A 20,616-nucleotide genomic window follows, 5' to 3' on the forward strand; every position below is an offset into this window, starting at 1 on the left:
CGGCCTCCCCGGGTCGTGCAGCGGAGCGGCAGAGCCGGCAGGTGCGCTGTCCGGCCTGGGTCGCAGGACCCGCCTCGGGCTGCGGCTCCAGCCGAACGAGGCCCAGCCCCGGGACGGAGAGGAGCCCCTCAGAGCCCTGCCGACCCCCTGCAGCCCACTCTGCCGCCCTTCGCATCCCAAGCCCTTGCCTTCGACGCCAGCGTGCTCCCCTAGGCCTTTGTCCCTTTCCCCTGGCCGTGTGTGGACTCGCCCAGCTCCCACCCACTCCGGCCACCTGCCCTGTCTTGGTGCTCTGCTGCCCACCTCTGTCTGCATTTGCATGGACTCTTTGCAGTGACGAGGACTACCCGAGACCTAATCCCGCTGCACAGTTTTTTTGCCAAGTCTCAGTTGGGGTTCATGCATTTTTGTATTTAAGTCTGGAACCAGCGAGGGGATATGCCTAATTTTAAAAGAGTTTTGTGTCTCAGAGCTGAGGTATACATAACCCGAGGGCTAGAATTCCTCACCTACATCTGTGGTACTGTGCCAAACACCAAGTGAAGAATTCTGTCTTTGGCAGCTTGTTGGCGATGTGTGACTCACACTTTGCTTGTAACGTCTTGGTGACTCATGCCAGGATTACCAAGATTTTAGAGGTAGAAAAAAAAGTCCTTAATTATGTGACTCTAAATTAAAAAAAAATTCTTTCTTAGAACAGCTTTGACACCTGGCCACCTGTACCTTACATAGACATGTTTAGTGTTGGAGGGCCTGCCACTGTTCTATAGAACTTTAACTATTCTCTCGTGGAGTCTTGCAAATACCTGAAAATTATAGTTATTTATGTCCCTAGATTCTTGTTATGCTAATTGAATTAATGGCCCCATTTTCTTCACCTGTTTCAAGTGGTTAACACACCTAGCACTCACTCGCTGATGCTCTCCCCAGTAACAGAGGCAGGACCATTTGGAAGGGGTGCTGCCCATCCCATCCTAATGTCTGCACCCCCTCCCAATGGCACCCCCCCAACAACTGCAGCCCATGGTGAAAAAAATACTGGAGCACTTTTAAGGCAGTAGAGAAGGGGATATGGATGGTGTTCAGATTGATAGTGTTTGACCCATCTGTTTAATGTTAGATCCAGGCTATGTATGTTCTGAGCACTTTGTCAATGCTAACTCATTTAATTCTTACCTGTGAGGTGGATACTGCTCTTCATTTTGTAGACCAGAAAATTGACGGTTAGTGAGATCAACTAACTTGCTATTAGGACTTTCAATTCTTCAGTGCAAAACTAAAGTTTGAACCCAGGTAGCCTGGCTCCAGTGTCTGCTTTTAGCTACTCCCGTGTCCTTCCTAGAAACTAGAGGCTGTGATGAAGTCAGCACAGAATAGCTCCAGAGACTCCACAATGGAAAAACCAGGGAGAAATTTGCAAGGTGGAGAAATGGCAACATTGTACAGTATCCTTTCTAAAAATGTTACCAGTACTACCTAGCTGAATTTTCTTATTCTGGGGTTTATAAAAGGTTGTGGAGAGTAGAAGAGAAAAATGAGATTTGCTGCTAAGAATCAACTAGAGGGGTAAATGCCTAAAGGAGAAAAATACACTCCCCCCCTTTTCTTGGTTAAAACCTTGTTCAGTTTCACAGCTGAGGTTCTGCAGCTCACAGTTGTATCAGTGAGTGTGTCATACTACAACTGATATGCCTAATAAGACTCCTCAACAAGAGAAAGTTAAGTTTCCTGTAATATGGAGAAATACGTAAAGCATGGTCAGGGTTTTTTTTTATTATAACAGGGCAGGGAAGTGTAGAAGACAGTGTAGAATGACTTTAAAGTTTCATTGAGATTAAAACTGAGACTGATAGGAGAATGCATGCTTGGCCTAGCATGTATGAAGGTCTTGGTCAATCCCTAGCGCCATATTAACTGTGGTGGTACGCTACTGTAGTCCCAGCACTCAAAGAAGTGGCGACAGGACAATCAGAAGTTGAAGGTCAACCTCAGCTACATGGGAAGTTTGAGGCCAGCCTGAATTACATGAGACTGTCAGAGAGAGGGGAGGGTTTAAAATTGCAGCTCTCTAGAAAACTCACATGTCCAAATGGCTCTTTTCTAAGGATTCAGCACTATTATTCACCTAATTTCCATATCTGATCCACAAGGACATATCAAGTACTTTAAACAAGGATTTATTCTGTGCTTAATAGTTGCTGCTCTTTAAAGGGTATGTATGTTAGTTGGTTGACAGCATATGTGTAGAATAATAGTACATGCCAAGTATCAAATGAGCGTCATCAACAGTAAGTGCTTTGAGAGCTCAGAAAGAGAATGGTCGAATTAGAATGATGCTGTGGAGGAGATGGGAGTTTGATATCATCTCACTTCTGACTCTCCCAATGAAAGCTCTTGACTTATAGGCTGAATTCTAGGAAAACACGGCTGTGTCAGCATCAGAAAATATGTACCATTTTCTGTCTTCACAGACTAAAAAGGATATATGTTCATAGTATAGTCATAGAAGCAGCATTCAGTTGCATTCAGTTCCTAATCATGATGAAAAAAATATTTGTAAACTAGCAGTAGGAAATATCTTCCTTGTTGGGGAAAAATAGGGTATTAGTTTTACCATATCATAGTGGAAAAAGGTTTCTTACAATAGCAAAAGTACAAGCTCTAAACAAAGATTGAGATATTTAGCTCCATTAAAATGAAGAAGTCTGTTCCTCAAAAATATAATTAAAAAAAAATTTTATGTGTATCGAGTGTACTACCTGCATGTATGTAAGTGCACCTGTGTTGTCCAGTGCCTGAGGAGGTCAGAAGAGGGTGTCAGATTCCCCTGGAAGTAGAATTAAAGATGGTTGTTAGCCGCCATGTGGGCGCCATGAATCGAACCTGGGTCCTCTGCAAGAGCAGCCAGTGCTCTTAACCTCTAAACCATCTCTCCAGCCCCCTATAAAAGATATTTTTTGTTGTTGTTGTTTTTTGAGACTGTAGCCCCACCTGGCTGTGAACTCTCTTATGCAGACCAGGCTGGCCTCAAACTCACAGAGATTCACCTGCCTTTGTCTCCCTAGTGCTGGGATTAAAGGTGTGTGTTACCATACCTGGCTCTATAAAAGACATTTTAAAGATAAGCTATAAGGTGATACAATATGATTTCATTACAACCAAGAAATGATTGCCAGAATAAAGAAAGTTCTGCTGGGTATGGTGGTGCATGCTTTTAATCCCAGCACTTGGGAGGCAAAGGCAGGTTGATCTCTATGAGTTCAAGGGCAGCCTGGTCTACATAGTGAGTTCCAGGCCAGCTGGGGCTACAGGGAGATCCTGTCTTCAAAAGACCAAAAAAAAAAAAAAAACCCACAAAGAAACAAAAACAAAAGAAAGTTCTATAGTGAATCAAAAATAGATGAGCCATTAAAAGCTAGTAAAGCAATAATTGTACAGAAAAGGAAACAAATGGCTAGATGGTGGGAAAGATGCTCACTGCTATTAGGAACACAGGCTAAAACCCTAGAGAAAGAAGTGCTGCTGAGGAAGGCAAGGTGTTGTGAATGATGGTGGTTCAGCCATAGCTCGGCGGTGGTGTGTGTGCTTAGCATGTCTACGGCCCTAAGTTTGATCTCCAGCACCATAAAGAGCAAACAGGAAATCACACACACTGGGGCTAGAGAGATGGCTCAGCGGTTAAGAGCACTGGCTGTTCTTGCAGAAGACCCAGTTTTGAATCCCAGCTCCTACATAGGGGCTAACAACATTTGTAACTCCAGTTCCACAGGACTGGATACTCCTCTTCAGTCCTCCACAGGCACTGCATGGCAAGGGTGCACTTAAACATACCCAGGCAATACACACACACACACACACACACACACACACACACACATCACACATACTCAAAGAAAATTTAAGTTGGGGGCTGGGCATGGTGGTGCATTCCCATAATCCCAGCACTTGAGAGTCTGAGGCAGGAGAATTAAGTTATAGGCTAGCCAGAGCTAGATAGTAAGACTATGTCTAGGAAAAGGTTAATATTAACAGCGGTCTAGCAATTCCACTGCTGTCTATACCCCAGAGAAACCCCTCACATGTATTTGAGAAATAGAATAGGAATAAGGATACCAGTTTTTCCTCTGAAGACCCCAAACTAGAAACTACCAACACCTCTTTAGCAGATTGTTTCAGTAAGTTGTGCCATGTTCACCCAAGGAGATGCTATGTGTTGGTAAAATGACTGCATCACAGCTGTACTTCCTTCCCTCTTTTTGCATGGTGGGGATGGATCAAATCCAAGGTCTTGTGTGTGCCACTCTGCCACTCCCCTATATCACCACCTCTTAGGGTTTCAGTGCAGGATCTCTGTGTAGCCCAAGCTTCACTCAAACTCTTTATCCTCCTGCCTCCACCTCCCAATCACTAGGATTATAGCTGTGCAACACCACACCTGGCTCTGACATGTCTGTCAACTGCATATGCATGTTACTTATGTTCGTATGCTGCATATTTCATAATTCAAACAATCTTTGAAAAGTTCTGGGCTAAGAACCAAGTACATTTTCTGTAGAACTCCCCACCTCTTTTAGAAGTTAGTTCATTCATTCTTCCTGTCAAAACTCCCACTCTTGTAATGTTTTTCTCCAAGGAAGGGAAGAAGGATATGTAGCAGAGCTCCTCCCTAGTGTGGAATGTTATTTTACTGCCATTGGTCTTTTCCTGCGGGTGCTTCCTTTCAGTCAGCGTTTCCATTTCCAAGATAGCTCACTTCATTTTTCCCATTTCTCTAGTTCCCTTCAAAGCCTTTCAGAATCCTTGTTTCAGTAAGTTGTGGGAGAAGAGAGTAGACAAGAGGCCTCTTCTCTTTGCTGATGCGTGTGCGTGGATATAAGCCCGTTTTTTACCACAAAGATAAAGGGAAGTTTAACTATCAAATGATTTGTGAACAAGTGAAAGCTGCCTTCTTGAAAGCACAAGATGTTGATTGGCATGTTCGCTTCCATGTTGTTCTGTAGAGCCAATTACCCGATTTTCAAATAATTCTGAGAACTTACTGATGAGTTCAATGCAGACAGGAACTTCTCTTTCCCCACCATGCTTCTAGAAGCCAGAGATTAGACTGCATTTTCTTTCCTCCTGGCTTCCTATACTTGCTTTCTTGCCTTCCCACAAAGTTGGTAAAGTCCAGGCCCATCAAGGATTACTGTCAGCAGATTTTCAAAATAAGAACATCCCCAAATAGGAAGATAGAACAGAGATCCTAGAAATCTAACACTACCTAGCAGGCATGCAGTGCTGGCTACATCACTGACCCTGTTCTAAATACAGTGTTTTACATTTACTTGTTTTCCACAGTAGCCTTAGGAGAGGACTGTTACTGTCCCCATTTTTACAGGTAAGAGCTGTCACAGAAAAGTTGAGAGCTGATTACATCATGTAACAGGCCAGGATTCAAACCCAGACAGGGTGATAGGAGTCTGTGTTCCTACCTGACAGTATGTTCTTGATGGCCATTTGTCCTTTGTGACACCTCAGCAGGTGGTATGAAGTAAGCCCTAGTTCTTACTTTTTTTCCACAGCACAGTTCTTTAGTGTATCAGATCACCTTGCTTCCCCTTCTTTGCCCTCTTTCTGGCTCATTCAGCATTTTCTAGAACATCCTGTAGAAAGTGTCTGTCAGGGCAACTATAAGTGGTTATTCTTAATATTCTTCCTAGTTTTCAAGAATAATAGCTAACTTTTTATTGGGCATGCTATAACTTACAAAACACTCTAGCATTTCCTTGATCATTAGCATAGGAGGTAAGAGAAATGTGGTGGCAGCTTTATGGCCTTGGGCATATTCTTAACCTTTTCAAACTTCAGGCTCTTTTTAAAATATATTTTATTTATTTTATTTTATATGTATAAGTGTATTGCCTGCATGTAAGTACACCAGTGTCATGCAATACCTGAAGAGGTCAGAACAGGGCGTTGGATCCCTTGGAACTGGAGTTACAGATGGTTGTTTGCCACCATATGGGTGCTGGGATTTGAACCCTGGTCCTCTGCAAGAGCAGCCAGTGCTCTTAACTGCTAAGCCATCTCTCCAGCCCCAAACTGCAGGCTCTTTATCTATAAAATGAAGATAATAATAGTTAGGCACCTCATAGATACTAGAGATATAAGCACTAAATGAATTCATACATATAAAACACACGCTCTAGTGTTTGGTACTCCTGTGCTTAATAAATCTTAGCTAGTCTTATTCTTTGCATGATAAGGAAATTTTAATCTTCATCTTCTAAAACAGGATTGGAAAAATTAAGCTAAAGTATTCACAAGGATGTAGGATTATAAATGATTTTTATTTTTTGTGGCTTTCTTATAAGATTTCTTTTTCCTCCCCTTTTGAATAATCAACATACATAATTTTGAAGTTCTCTTTTTAAAAGTTTGAAAATTTTAAGACATAAGTAAGAAGAAAGAATTCTATGAATGGATTTAGCTCCTCTAAAAGTCAATTTTAAATCTCAGTGAGCATTTTCCAGAATGCTTCCAGTAAGAGGAAGACAGCCACACCTAATTACTAGGGAGGATGCTAAGAGTAGAAAGCAAAATACTGTGTGGGAATTGAACAATAGTACTTTAGCCTAATTGCAGGATCTGTTCTTTATAATTGGAAACTTTAAACATTATGTAAACAGAATTTAAGGAACGCAAGTGTCTTACTCTTTTGGGTTGCTGTCATAGGACTAGAACTCAACGTATGGGATGCCTTGGGTTCAAACCTCAACACCACAAACAAGCTACAAAACTATAGACTAGTGATCTTAAACAACGGGAATTAATTCCCCACAGTTCTGGAGGGTTGGTGGTCCAAAATCAAGGTGCGGGCTTGTTGTTCAGTGTTTGCTGAGACCGCCTGCTTCCTGAATTACAGACTGACAGTACAAAGAGGCCCGGGTCCTTCTGTTTTCTCTTTTATAAGGGCACTGATCCTATTCATTCATGACCAAACCACTTTCCAAATGCCTCACTTTCAAATGCTATCACATTGGGTGTTAGGATGTCAATATATGAAGGGTAGGCACAGTCTAAGCAGCCACTTATATTCCTTTTCATTCCAGAATCTCTTCTAAGCTTGAATTACTCAGTGGAGGTCAAGGTCTCTGTTCTGCATGTATTGCTGAGTGTTTGATAGTGTCTGTCAGGAATGGAGAAGGACTAAGGTGGTGCTAATGGATTTCATACTTGCTCTCTTCTCCTTTTGAGACAGAGTCTTGCTGTGTAGCCCAGGTTGCTTTGAACTTGCTATCCTTCTGCCTCAGCCTGAGTGTTGGGACTACAGCTGTGCATCATCATACCTGGTGTTTTTCATATTTGATATCTTGTGTGATGGATGGTGAGTTTTAATTATCAACTTGACACAGTCTAGAATCACTTGGGAAGAGAGTCTCACTGAGGGATTGTGTAGATCAGGTTGGCCTGAGACAGGGAGGGTTGTCTTGATTACATTCATTAATATGGGAAGACCCAGCCTAAAAGTGAGTGGTACCACTTCCTGGGGTTGGGTTCTAGACCATATAAAAGAGGAGAAAAGGCTCTGAGCACAAGCAGGCATGTACTCATTCTCTCCTCGTCTCTGGATGTGACTAGTTGCTTCAATTCTTGCCTTGACTCCCCCTCATTGATGGGTTGTAACCTGGAATTGTAAGCTGAATATACTCTCCCTTAAAATTGCCTTTGTCAGGCATTTTATCATAGCAACAGGAATCAAAACTAAGACATCCTGGTTCATAGGGCCATGGCCTAGCATCCTCAAAATTCACCTCTAGTGAGTCTTCGAACTTTTATGATTACATAATAGTTGGGAGCTTAGGTGACGTGCTATGTTGAAGAAAAAATTCTGCTTCCCTCCAAAATAAATAAATGAGCAAGAAAGGCTAAACACTTCCAAAAAAGGAGAGAATACTAGTGGGTCTTGCTGTCACATAAACCTGGATTCAAATTCTAAAGTAGATCACCTATTAACTGTGTGAGCTAAATAATTTCACAAGTCTCAGTTTTCTTATCTGTAATAATGCTAAGATTTAAAGAGCTAATTATAATATACCCTTGACTGGTTATTATACAGTGTGTATTAAGATACATAATCATTCCATTAGATTCTCATTAACATTATAGGGTAGAGAAAGCAGTATGGCTAAGTGATTAGTAGGCTATATTCCTCAGTAAGAAGATCTGGATTCAACCCCCCCCACCATCCTTCTTGATATCTGGTTTCCTTGTTGGCAAAATTAGAATGATAATTGATGACCCAGTTTATTGAGTTGTTGTGTACTGTTACAGGTAAGTGTATGATCTCTGTATTACAAGTGACTTTAGATCCTAACTCCATCACTTACTAGTAGTGTGACTTTAAATAAATTATCAGTTTCCACGCCTTTAATCCCAGCACTTGGGAGGCAGAGGCAAGGCAGATCTCTGTGAGTTCTAGGCCAGCCTGATTTACATATCGAGTTCCAGGTCAGCTGGGACTACAGGGAGACCCTGTAGCAAAAAGCCAAAAAAAAAAAAAAAAAAAAAAATCAGTTTCCTTAACTCAAAGGGAATAAAGTAGCACCTGTGCCTGAAGATTACTATGAGAACTGAATTATGTGATTTTACACAACACTGGCCTGCCTCCTGCATCAAGATGGATGTGTTGTGCTGCTGTACCTTGTTTCTCATGCCGCACACTTATTTAAGGGTCATTTGTTGTTAGTGTTGTTTTGTTTTTGGAGACAAAAACTCTGTAGCCCAGGCTGGCCTCAAATGTCTAGCAATCCTCCTGCCTCAGTCTCCTGATTCCTGGGGTTATAAGTACGAGCCACCATTCTTGGTTTAGGGGTTGTTCTAGTTAGCATCTCTGTTGCTGTGATAAAACACTGACCCAAACCAACTTGGGGAAGAAAGGGTGTTTATTTCAGTGTACAGGTTACAGTTGCATCATGGGGGAGGCTGAGGCAGGAACTGAAGCAAAGGCCACTGAGGAATGCTGCTTGCTGATGCACTTCCTGGCTCATGTTCAGTCTCCTTTCTTAAACAACTCAGGCCGACCTGCCTAGGGATGATGATACTTCCCACAGGGGTCTGGACCCTCCTACATCAGTTAGTACTCAAGAAAATGTCCCGCAAGCCAGTTTGATAGAAGCAGCTCTTCAGTTGAGGTTCCCTCTCTCAGGTGTGTCAAATTGACTACTGAAACTAGGACAGGCGTCCCTGAGTGTGTGTATGTGTGCACATTCGTGTGTGTATAGTTACATACGTGTGCAGGCTGCATGTGTGTGTTCCTATGTATGGAGGTGAGAGGTCATGTTGGGTGTTTTCCTCAATCATTCTCCACCTTATTTTTTGCGACAGAGGTCAACCTTGATGTCATTTCTTTTATTATTTTTATTTTAAGTGTATGAGTGTATTGTGTGCATGTACGTAAATGCACCTGTGTCATGCAGTTCCTGAGGAGGTCAGAAGAGGGGGCTCAGATCATCTGGAACCAGTTGTTAGCTGCCATGTGGGTGTTGGGAATTGAGCCTGGGTCCTCCACAAGAGCAGTCATTGCTCTTAACCTCTGAGCCATCTCTCTAGCCCCTCGATATCATCTTCCTTCTTTCTTTCCTTCCTTCCTTCCTTCCTTCCTTCCTTCCTTCCTTCCTTCCTTCCCTCCTTTTTTTTTTTTTTCGGTCTTTTTTGAGACAGAGTCTCCCTGTAACCTCAACTGGACTGGAGCTTGCTATGTAGACCAAGCTGGCTTCTGCCTCCCAAGTGCTGGGGTTAAAGGCGTGTGCTATCACACCTGGCTCAATGTCTTTTTTTTTTTTTTTTTTTTTTTTTTTTTTTGGTCTTTTTGAGACAGGGTCTCCCTGTAGCCCCAACTGTCCTGGAACTCACTATGCACTCACAGAGCCACCTGCCTCTGCCTCCCCAGTGCTGGGTTAAAGGCATGGGCCACCACACCCAGGTTCTTTTAAATTTGGTTTTGGCAATATCATTTCTTTTATTTCTTTTTTTTTTAAATTTAAAAAAAGTTTATTATTTTTATTTTATGTGTATGACTGTATTGCCTGCATGTAGGTAAGTGCACCTGTGACGTGCAATGCCCATGGAGGTCAGAAGAGGCTGTCGGATACCCTGGGACTGGAGTTATGAACAGTTGTTAGCTGCCATGTGGGTGCTGGGATTGGGACCCAGGTCTTCTGCAAGAACAACCAGTGTTCTTATCCGCTGAGCCATCTTTCCAGCCCTGACAATGTCATTTCTTAAATGCTATCCTCTGGGCTGGAGAGATGGCTCAGCGGATAAGAACACTGACTGTTCTTACAGAAGACCCAGGTTTGAATCCCAGCACCCACATGGCAGCTAAAAACTGTAACTCCAGTTCCACGGGATCCGACAGTCTCTTCTGTCCTCTGCAGGCATTGCACACACGAGTGCACTTACCTATATGCAGGCAATACATGCATACACATAACATAAAAAATAAAATATATAAAAAAAATTAAGTGCTATCCATCTTGTTTTTTCTGACAGGGTCTCTCACTGGCTTGGAGCTCCCCAAGTAGGCTAGGCTGGCTGACCAGCAAGCCCCAGGGTTCTGCCTGTCTCTACCTCCCCAGCACTGGGACTACAAATGTGCACCACTGTGCCCAGTTTTTTTATGTGGGTTCTGGGATCAAACTCTGGTCCTCATGCCTTCATGGCAAGCACTTTAATGACTGAGGCGTCTCCCCAGTCCTAGGAGCCATTTTGATTCCACCAATCTAGTCCATCAAGCACATCATATTCAAGATGTTCCCCATCTTGCCCATTTTCCTCCTTGACTATTACCACTTTTTTATAAGCAGCAACATTTTCTGCCTGGACTATTTTGACAGCTTTCTATGTGGTCTCCCTGCTTCTGTGTTTGGCATCCTACCAAGCTACTGTTCTAGAAGCCAGCGAATTCTTTTCCAAGACACACATTTGAAATGATTTTTACTGCCAAATAACAAAGTAACATAAAACAATAGATTAAAATAACAGTCAAGTTCTATCAATCAGGAATTTAAGGATGGCTTACTAGGGAAGTTCCAGACCACAGAATCTCCATTGTCAGGAAGCTAGCTGTGGTCCAGCAGCTTCAGTACCCTAGGCAGAGGATGACCTTGAACTCCAGATCCTCCTGCTACTATTTTTGGGAGTGGCCTGTGTGCCACTACCCCAGTTTTGCACCGTTGTAGATCAAGTCCAGGGCCTCCTGTGTGCTAGGCCAGCACTCTTTCAATTGAGTTACATACCCTGCTTTATTCTATTAAAAGTGACTACATCAGCTTGCACTTTAAGGAGAGAAGGTGGAGACTGCCTCTTGAAGGAAAGAATAGCAAAGGCCACTATTCTCTAACCTCTGGTGGCAAAGTATTTATCTTCTTCCCCAAAGACTACAGCTCAGGCCTGAAAAATCCAGGTTGACCTAGAAATCTGGTTCAGATGAGCCTCTTTTACATAGCTGTTTCTTCTGTGTAACTCTTTCTTGTTACACCGTAGGAACTGTAGAATAATGGCTATATGTTAAGTTCAAAATGAGGGAAGTAGGAACCATTAGCTTATCACATTCTGAAATGCACCTGGACTCAGGCTGTCAGTTCCTTGATTAAAATTCAAGTCCCAGGAATTGGTTCTGTATCTTGGCATTACCTTCTGAGATGTCTTTTTTTCAGGAAAGGTAGCCCTTGTTTGTAGCTGGTTTTCTTAGCCTGCTTCTGGAAGCTTGGGAGTACAAAGTCTTTCGTTTTGTATTGATCCTTTTCTTTCAGTCTGAGCCGATGATGTTTTTGCAGACACTTGATTTGTTGGTCTCCTTTGAGTCATGTTGGGTTGGGTCTGTCAGACCAAAGCCATCCCTACAACTTGGGATCATCTCTTCTCTAACTTTGGTGCCTCTGAGACCACTGAGGGCTATCTAAGCTTAGGAAACTTGTTTAACTCAGTGGTTGACTAGAATACCATCTTGGATCTTTTTGAGAGCTGACTGTATTTTTTTTTTTTTTTTTTTTTTGAGACAGGGTCTCCCTATAGCCCCAGCTGTCCTGGAACTTACTATGTAGATCAGGCTGGCCTTGAACTCAGAGATCCGCCTACCTCTGCCTCCCAAGTGCTGGGATTAAAGGGGTGTACCACCATGCCCGGCACGTTGGATCTTTTTGAGTGCTGACTGTAATTTTATTGTCATATCCTCAGCTGAACCTTTAGACTTTGCTTTCTTGACAGTACCTTAGATTTTATTTTTGCCTGAAAGCCATTTTTAAATTTATTGTGGTGTGCCATCTGGCCAAAAATTTTCAAAACCAGCACGCATGGGGTTGATTTTATTTAACAGCATTTTCTTTGATTTCTTTCTGTTCTTTTATATTTACTGCAACCAGATATCACCTTCAAAGCCTCCTTCAAATCACCTTAGCTAGACCACCTAATTCTTGAGGTATATTTTCTGCTCTCCATATCACTGAGAGTGACTTTCTGCCACTACATAATGATCCTTTTTCTTCTGGTTTCTAATGAAAAATTTCCAACTGTGTGTTACAATGTATGTGCACGATACGTGGCTATTATGTGTATATGATGTGTGTGCATGTGTGTCTGTATGTGTGTGACTGGGGGTGCACATGTGCCACAGTGAGAGGACAACCTTGGGTGTCATACCCCATCTTTCCCCTTATTTCAGACTGGGTCTCTTGATAGAATTCTCTTGTCTCTACCTCTCGTCTGCCCATTGCAATGCTGGGCTTACAGGTGCACACTACTGTCCTTGGCTTTACATGGGTTCTGGGGACACCTACTCAGGCCCTCAGGATTGCACAGCAAACACTTTACTCACTGAGCCCTTTCCTCATCTTCTTTTAAAGCTTTTGCCCACTTCTGTTATAGTCTTGGTGTCCTGCCAAAATCCCCAACACACATCTCTCTCTTGTGCTGGTACCGCTCCCTGTGTGCAGGTCTTCTTGGCAGATGCCTCACAGCTCTGGCATCACGAACTTCTTGGGGTCTCCATTGCCAACCAGCTTCACCTTTACAGCTTCAAGAAATGGCCTATCAGGGCCTTCTCTAGGCAGGGGAATCCCTGCTTCATGCTGCCTGGCCTCTGAGGCTCTCTGAAACTTCGGAGGAAGAATTGATGACCCCTTCACTCTTCCATCTTTCATGCCTCTAAAACCAGCACCAGGTGAATGACATTGTCAAGTTTGACTGCAAGTTTGGGATGGACTCCAGCCTGCTTTATCCATTTTAGAAGCTTTTCTCTTCAGTGGCCCCTGCAGCATTTTCCTTTCACAAGTTGGAGAGTTAACTGGGTGTGGTCTTGCCCTGGAGACACTCTCTCTATTATTTAAGTTTGAATCTCTAGGCCCCTCCTTAATCACTTTAATCTCCTTATCAATGGGATCCTCTCCAATCACATGCCAGGGCTCCAACGTTGATCTTCCTAGTGCTCTTTTTCAATCCAAACTGTATTTCTTTCTGTCCCATTTGCTCTCACTGTAGATCTGTATAATATTTACCATTAATAGCCATGCCACCATTTCTACATTAGGCTGTCTTGAAATTTCTTCTGGCAAAGAAATTAATCCATTACTTTTCAACTTAGCCTCAGGCAAGCTTTTTGGTCTAGGGCAGACTCCAGCCAGACTCTTTGCCAAAATATCCCAAGTGCTGCTTAAGTCCTTATTTCCCTCTGAAACTACGTGTTTCTAAGCACAACTTTCTTCCAGCATTTACTAGAATGGCCTGTTAAGCTCCATTTACAGGAATCAGCTGCTTTTTTAGCCCAAACTTCCAAAGTCTTCCACATTCCTCTAAAACCCCACATGGTCAGGTTCTTCACAGTCAACACCCCACTCCTGGTACCAATTTCTGTTTTAGTTTGTTTCTTCATTGCTGTGACAAAATACTCTGACCACTACCAACTTGGGGAGGAAAAGGTTTATTAAACTTACATCTCCCAGGTCATAGTTCATCAGGGAGCCCAAGGTAGAAACTCAGGACAGGAACCTGGAGGCAGGAGCTGGAGCACAGGCCATGGAGGAATGCTGCTTACTGGCTTGCTACCCTGGCCCCTGCTCAGCCTGCTTTCTTATGTAACACAGGCCCACCTGCCCAAGGGTGACACCACCCACAGTGGGCTGGGCCTTCCCACATCACCCAACAATCAAGAAGGTGCCCTGTGGACATGGACACAGGCCATTCCAATGGAGGCAATTCCCCAATTGAGGCTCCCTCAACCCAGGTGTGTTAAGTTGACACTAAAACTATCCAGCACAGTGTTCTAAGAAATTTTTAAGAGCTTTGTTTGTTTCAATGAGCTATGCTTGTCACCGTCTATATTTTATTTCAGAGCTCAGAATAAAACTCTTGATATTTCATGTACTTCGAGACTGATAACACTAACAGGTTGAAAGCATAGATAACAGTGGTCATTCTAAAGCATCTAGTTAATTCAGTAAACATATAGTTTGAGTGCTAGGGATCAAACTGAGGACCTTTCAAATGCTAGGCCAGCACTCCACCACTAAGCTACACCTCCAGTGTGCAAGTGCTGTTTTGTACACCCACTTCATGGTGAGCAGTGGAGTGGAACACAGTGGAAGGTGTTTTCTTTACTCACATACCTCAGGTCAAGACAGAAGATACTAGACCCAAAGTATTTTCGCTTTCTGTGTGTTCTATGAACCAGTGATGTAGTCTCATGCCTTTAAGATCTGTTGGAAGATCTGGAAAGCATCTGGGCCTGTATGTCCCAGATAACTGCCCTCAGGTGAACTCACAATCACAATTAATAGAAGCATTGTCTTGAGAAATGATGCAAGATACTTTACTGGCTGAGCCCTTGCCTACAACTTCTACAAATATGGGTTTAGTCTCTCTGGTTAGTCCAATATTCTGGACCTAATCTTCTTGGCCTTCCTGGTACATATTTTTTTTTCTTCTCTTTAAGTATTGAGATAAACATTTTGAAAGTTGCTTTTATCTTTTACTTTTAGATTACCACACTTATTAACCATAAAGACAACACTAAAAAGTCTGATAAAACTCTGCAAGCAATTCAGCGTGTGGGACAAGCTGTCAACTTGGCAGTTGGAAGATTTGTTAAAGTAGGGGAAGCTATAGCCAATGAAAACTGGGATTTGAAAGAAGAAATTAATGTTGCCTGTATTGAAGCTAAACAAGCAGGTTTGTGGATGTCTACTCTTTGTATGTTTGTTTGTTTGCTTTCTTATTTTCTTGAGACAGGGTCTCACTATATAGCCCAGGCTGGCCTTGAACACACTACCAGCCCAGGCTATCTTCAAACACAATAGCAGTCCTCCTGCCTCAGCCTGCCAAATGCTTATATTATAGATGTGCACGACTGCGCCCAACTGTTGATATTTATTTTAAAGGCTATTTATATCAGGTTTATTGCTTTGGGCATTATGAAAAATATTTTTGCTATTTATTTATGTATATATTTATTTAAAAACTGGGTCTCACTATATACCCTGGTTGTCCTAGACCTTGCTATGTAAACAATAATGGTTTTTAACTTGGAACAATCCTCTTGCTTCTGCCTCTCTAGTGCTGGCATTATAGCTGTGTACCACCACACCCAGCAAAACTTAATGCGTTGTGCTTGTTAAGCAAGCTCTCTACTACTAAGCTACATTGTGGACAAAATATTTTTGCTTTGTTTGGAGTTAGAGAATTCTAGACCATTAAAGTCCTGGGTTGGCTTTCAGAAATGTTGAACTTCTCTTAACTCCCATCTTAAATCTGAAGCATAGGACTCTTTTACTGGTCAACGTAGTGTGAGGTTGGATGATAATAGGAGGTTGTGAGGCCTGGACTCTGCTCTCCAGGAGCGCTGTAGCCTACTTCCTACCATGTAGAGGATGGGAAAGAAATTAGTATATACCAGTACTTAACAGTAGACAAGTCATTATGACTTCAAACGTCAGAGTATGACAGTTCTCTACACAGAAGCCTTGAGAACCTGAAGGCTTGGAGAGTGACAGATAGTTCAGCTTTGTTAAAGAATTGTTCATCCATTTATTCTTCCGTTACCTATTTACTGAGTGCCAGCCATACACCAAACCTTTTTCTTGGCTGTGAGTGAATACACATGTACAGATCAACCAGAAATGTGCCCTTCTGGAGCTTGCATTCTTGTGAGGGAGATGGAGCATAAACAAATGAGAAAATCAGGAAATAATATCAGATAGTAATGTGAAGAAAACAATCAAGCAGGGGAAGGGTCAGACCAGTGGACTAAAGATACCTCACAATTCAACCATGTTGATGTTTTAGGCTTTCTAATTCCTTGTGAGGAGTTGTCATGTGCACTGTAGAGTGATTAAGGACCTTCTACCCAGTAGGTGCTGGTAGAATCCTCATGTAACAACCCAAAACAGCCTCAGTGATCAAATAGCTGAGAACTACTGAGATAGGGAAATAGAAAAGGCCCTAATGAAAGGCAGAGACCACAACCAAATGGAGGCCCCAGCAATCTGACCACCTAGGGAAGAGCTTTCCTGGTGAGAAGTGGGAAGCTTTGGCCTTCTAGGCAGTGGCAGGAACTTTGGTATGTTCTAAGTGTAAGAAGGCTAGTGGGAGGTTTTGTGCAGGACAATAGCTTAATCTCGTTTGTACTTTACAAGGATAACTGCTGGCTCCCGTGGAGAGTGTAAGGATGGAACCAGAGAGGTCAGTCAGAAGGCTGTTGCAGTAGTCCAGGTGATAGACAGTGGTGACCTGGACTGTGTGAGTACTAGAGGGGTGTGAGGCAGTTGCATGTGGATGTGCTGTGACTGGAAGAGCTGATGGGATTTTCTGGTGGTTTGGCTGAGGATGTGAATTGTGGATGACACAAAGATTTGGGGTGAACAGCTGGGTAAATACTGATGCCATTTTCTGAGGTGAACAACCCCGAAGGAGGAGCAGGTATTTTTGGAGTGTCTTCAAGGAAAAGGAAGTGGGTGTGATATAGCTGAGTAAATATGGTGGCACCAACGAGACATACAGAGTCCTGTATGTTGGGTGATGACTTGATTGTTCTGTAGGCAAGAGGGAGTTATTGAGGAATTCTAAGCCACACGACAATGTTTTGTGTCAAAAATCGCTTTGATGGGTTGGAGGAAATGAATGAACGAGGGCAGGTTGAGAGGGCTGAGAATGAAGGCAGGGAGAATAATATGAAGCTTTTACAATACAAATAGCTAGAGCAAGACAATAGGGTTATAAAGAACAGGAAGCATGAACACACAGCATACATGGTAATGTGACTGAATAGGTAGAATGAGGTTGTTATGAAGAAAGGGAGAGCTCTGGCTCGCTGAATTAGAGAACAGCATTATGTGGGTCACAGGGGAGATAGCCTGATTCCCATTATAAAAAAGGATTTGAAGCCTGACGTACACTTTTAATTCCAGCGCTAGGGAGGCAGAAGCAGGCAAATGTCTGTGAGTTCGAGGCCAGCCTGGTCTACATAGTAAGTTCCAGGTTAGATGGAGCTACAGGGAGACCCTGTCTCAAAAAGACCGAAAAAAAAAAAAAAAAAAAGGATTTGAAATAGGCTATAATAAAAGATATGTTAAGTGAACCAATTAAAATAAGAGAAAAACACTAGAATCGTTGGTAAACATGATTATCTTAATTAAGTGTGAAATTTATCTTTTTGTTTCCTGGAAAGCAAGACACAAATGTGAGAAAGGGTTATATAATTCTTATTGTTTACTGAAAGGAAACAAACCAGCTTGTAACAGGAGAGTCTTCCCTCCTGGCATGAAATGATTCTGTGACACTTACGGAAACGTGTCCCAGAATGCAATAAACAGCGCAGAGAAAGCAGAATGCTTGCAGGATGTTAGCAGCTCTTTCTGAAAGCAGGAGGAGGGGATCAGGAATCCTGTGTTCTGCTAGCTCTGTCCTGTGTCCTTATGCTCAGAGCAGGGGAGAGGAGCGGAGGTGAGCAGACAAGCTCCAGAGGACCTGAGCATGTGCCCTTGGGGCGTCATGGGCTTCCCACACATCTCTTATCCAGTTCCAAAAGCCCTTTCCCTGCATGAGAACCGCCCTCCTGTAGTCACTCAGGGAGGGGACTGTGAGTCTCCTCCTCCATGTGTGCACATCTAAGACTGGTTGTGAGTCACTCCTGAAGCCTTCCTGACTCAGCTGGCCTTCATTAGCCATTTTCTCTGAGGCAGTTAGCACTGGTTTGGGGGGAAGAATGTGAAGTAGTGGTAAAGAACTAGAACTTCAGGGTGAACTGCTTAGGTTTCAGTCATATCTCCCCCACTTGACAGCAGAGAGACAATGGGCAAACCATGGAATTTTAGAAAAATCTCGGTATTCTCATCAATAAAATGAGGCTCCTGGTGTATGCAGAGGTATCTTGATATAATGTGTGCATGCATTTGGCACAGTGACTGTTCAATGAATTTTTATGTAATAATTATACTTTATAAATACTTTTTCTTATTTTGAATTCTTGCATTGCTTTTACTTATTTTTATGTGGTTTCTTGAAACAGTGCCTTCCTATAGCCCCAGTTGGCAGGGAATTTGCTATGTAGACTGGCCTCAATTTCACAGAGATGTGCCTGCCTCTGCTTCCCAAATGCTGGGATCAAAGGTGTTGTCATACCCAGCTGCTTGTACTTTTACTTTGCTACAGCTTAAGATTCATATTTTATATGGCAGCTCAATACATATTCTTGTTAGAGTGTCTTTGGGCTTTCATTTTGGGGCACGATACTAGCAGTTTGCTTATAATAAATTTAGAAACGACAACCAGGAAGCTACATTTTATGTTTTTCAGGGAATTAGCTCTTGAACAGTCCATACTTTGAACAACTTTGTAACAAGGAAATATTTGATCCTGTTCTGCAGCTAACAGTTAGCATCCCACTTACTAATTTGTTAAATGCCAGGGTTCAGTCAGAAAAAGGAAAGGTTAAAGGGGGCATCTGTGCATGTTCTTACACAGTGACTTTGATTGAAAGGTACAAGAAAAGTGAACACTTTCCAGAGGAACAAAGAAAGGAAATACTTTTTCCTTCAGCTATTGCTGTAGATTTCAAACTGATAAATTGCCTCCTGCTCCTTTCTCTGCTCAGTCAGGTTTAGTTCTAAGCACTTTTGTCTTTTATATATTTTGTCATAAAAACTTGGTAACATAGAAGTGTCCATTGCCATGCAACAAGGTAACCCAATGTAGCAGCATCTCCTGTATCACTCACACACATTCTGAGGGTCCCAGTATAGAAGTGACTTCCCTGGGTGAGTCTGGGTTGGGTGAATGTGTCATGTGGACTTAGTTATCTGCAGGCGTCACTGTGCTGGAGGATGTGTTTGTAAGTTCCTTCATGGTGTTGGTAGGCTTCACTTCTTGATTGACTATTCTTCATCATGTGGGTCTCTGTACTGAGATTGCTTGAGTGACCTGGAAGCTGGCTTTCCTAAGAAAGAAAGAGAACAAGATGATGGCCCGAGGTTTTTTATTTATTTATTTGTTTTCCACATTATTACTGTGTATGTGTGGGGGTGGGGGAGCTGTGGCATGTATTAAGGTCAGAGAGCAACTTTTGGGAGTCAGTTCTCTCCTTTCATCAAGGGTTTTAGAGGGTTAACTCAGGTCATCAGGCTTACCTGGCAAGTGCTTTTGCCTACCAAGCCATTCTGCTGGCCTGGTCTCAGGATTTTACAACTTAATTTCTGAACTGGCATACTCTCCCTTCTGCCATAACAGTTTTAGGACAGTAGGAGAGGACAGCTATCACAGACTTTGATTTATTGGTAAAGCTTCAGCTCACATGATGTTAAATATGTCATAGCAATCCATATTTAATGGTCTTTGCTTTGTGTATCCTGTGTCATTGTGAAGCTCCTGTTGTCTGAAACTAAATTTATCATCTCCTCCCTTTGCCCTTCTAATTTTCTTTAAGTGATTTGGTTTAAAATTTTGAAGCCTGGATTCACCCTTCCATCCCCCCGCCTCGCCGTTCTATACTCCTAGTTTGAGCCCTGCGCCATTCCTAGTCTTGGGGCCCCAGACACCTGGGGAACCAATACTGCTTCCTGACCCTTCTCACCCAGAGCAACCCAGTCCCTTTCTTGGGCTCCAGGAGCACCACTTCTGGTCCTGGCCCGGTTCTCACCTCTCGCTGCTTCCCTGGGCCTGCACCACCGGCTAACTCTCCCAGCCGGCACTACTATCCTCAGACCTCTTGGGGTAAGTCGATAGCGCAGCTCTCCGCGCCGGGACTCCCTAAGCCACATTCACCCTTCCATCCCCCCGCCTCGCCGTTCTATACTCCTAGTTTGAGCCCTGCGTCATTCCTACACTTGGGGCCCCAGACACCTGGGGAACCAATACTGCTTCCTGACTCTTCTCACCCACAGCAACCCAGTCCCTTTCTTGGTCTCCAGGAGGACCACTTCTGGTCCTGGCCCCGCCCTCACCTCTCGCTGCTTCCCTGGGCCTGCACCACCGGCTAACTCTCCTAGCCTGCACTACTATCCTCAGACCTCTTGGGGTAAGTCGATAGCGCAGCTCTCCGCGCCGGGACTCCCTAAGCCACATTCACCCTTCCATCCCCCCCCGCCT

The 20,616-nt window shown here is 43.1% G+C and overlaps 1 protein-coding gene across 2 annotated transcripts in view; it reads left to right on the forward strand.

Moving 5' to 3' along the window:
• The window catches only part of Ctnnal1 (catenin alpha like 1), a 78,582-nt gene that overhangs the window by 342 nt on the left and 57,624 nt on the right, over nucleotides 1-20,616 (forward strand). For both annotated transcript variants that reach the window (XM_029556940.1, XM_008854644.3), the window contains exon 2: nucleotides 15,018-15,207. In XM_029556940.1, coding sequence (XP_029412800.1) covers nucleotides 15,018-15,207 — 190 coding nt within the window. The remainder of the gene's footprint in view (nucleotides 1-15,017; nucleotides 15,208-20,616) is intronic.

This window comes from Nannospalax galili, unplaced genomic scaffold (genome assembly GCF_000622305.1).
Source record: "Nannospalax galili isolate Female #2095 unplaced genomic scaffold, S.galili_v1.0 scaffold666, whole genome shotgun sequence".
Classification (NCBI taxonomy): Eukaryota; Metazoa; Chordata; class Mammalia; order Rodentia; family Spalacidae; genus Nannospalax; species Nannospalax galili.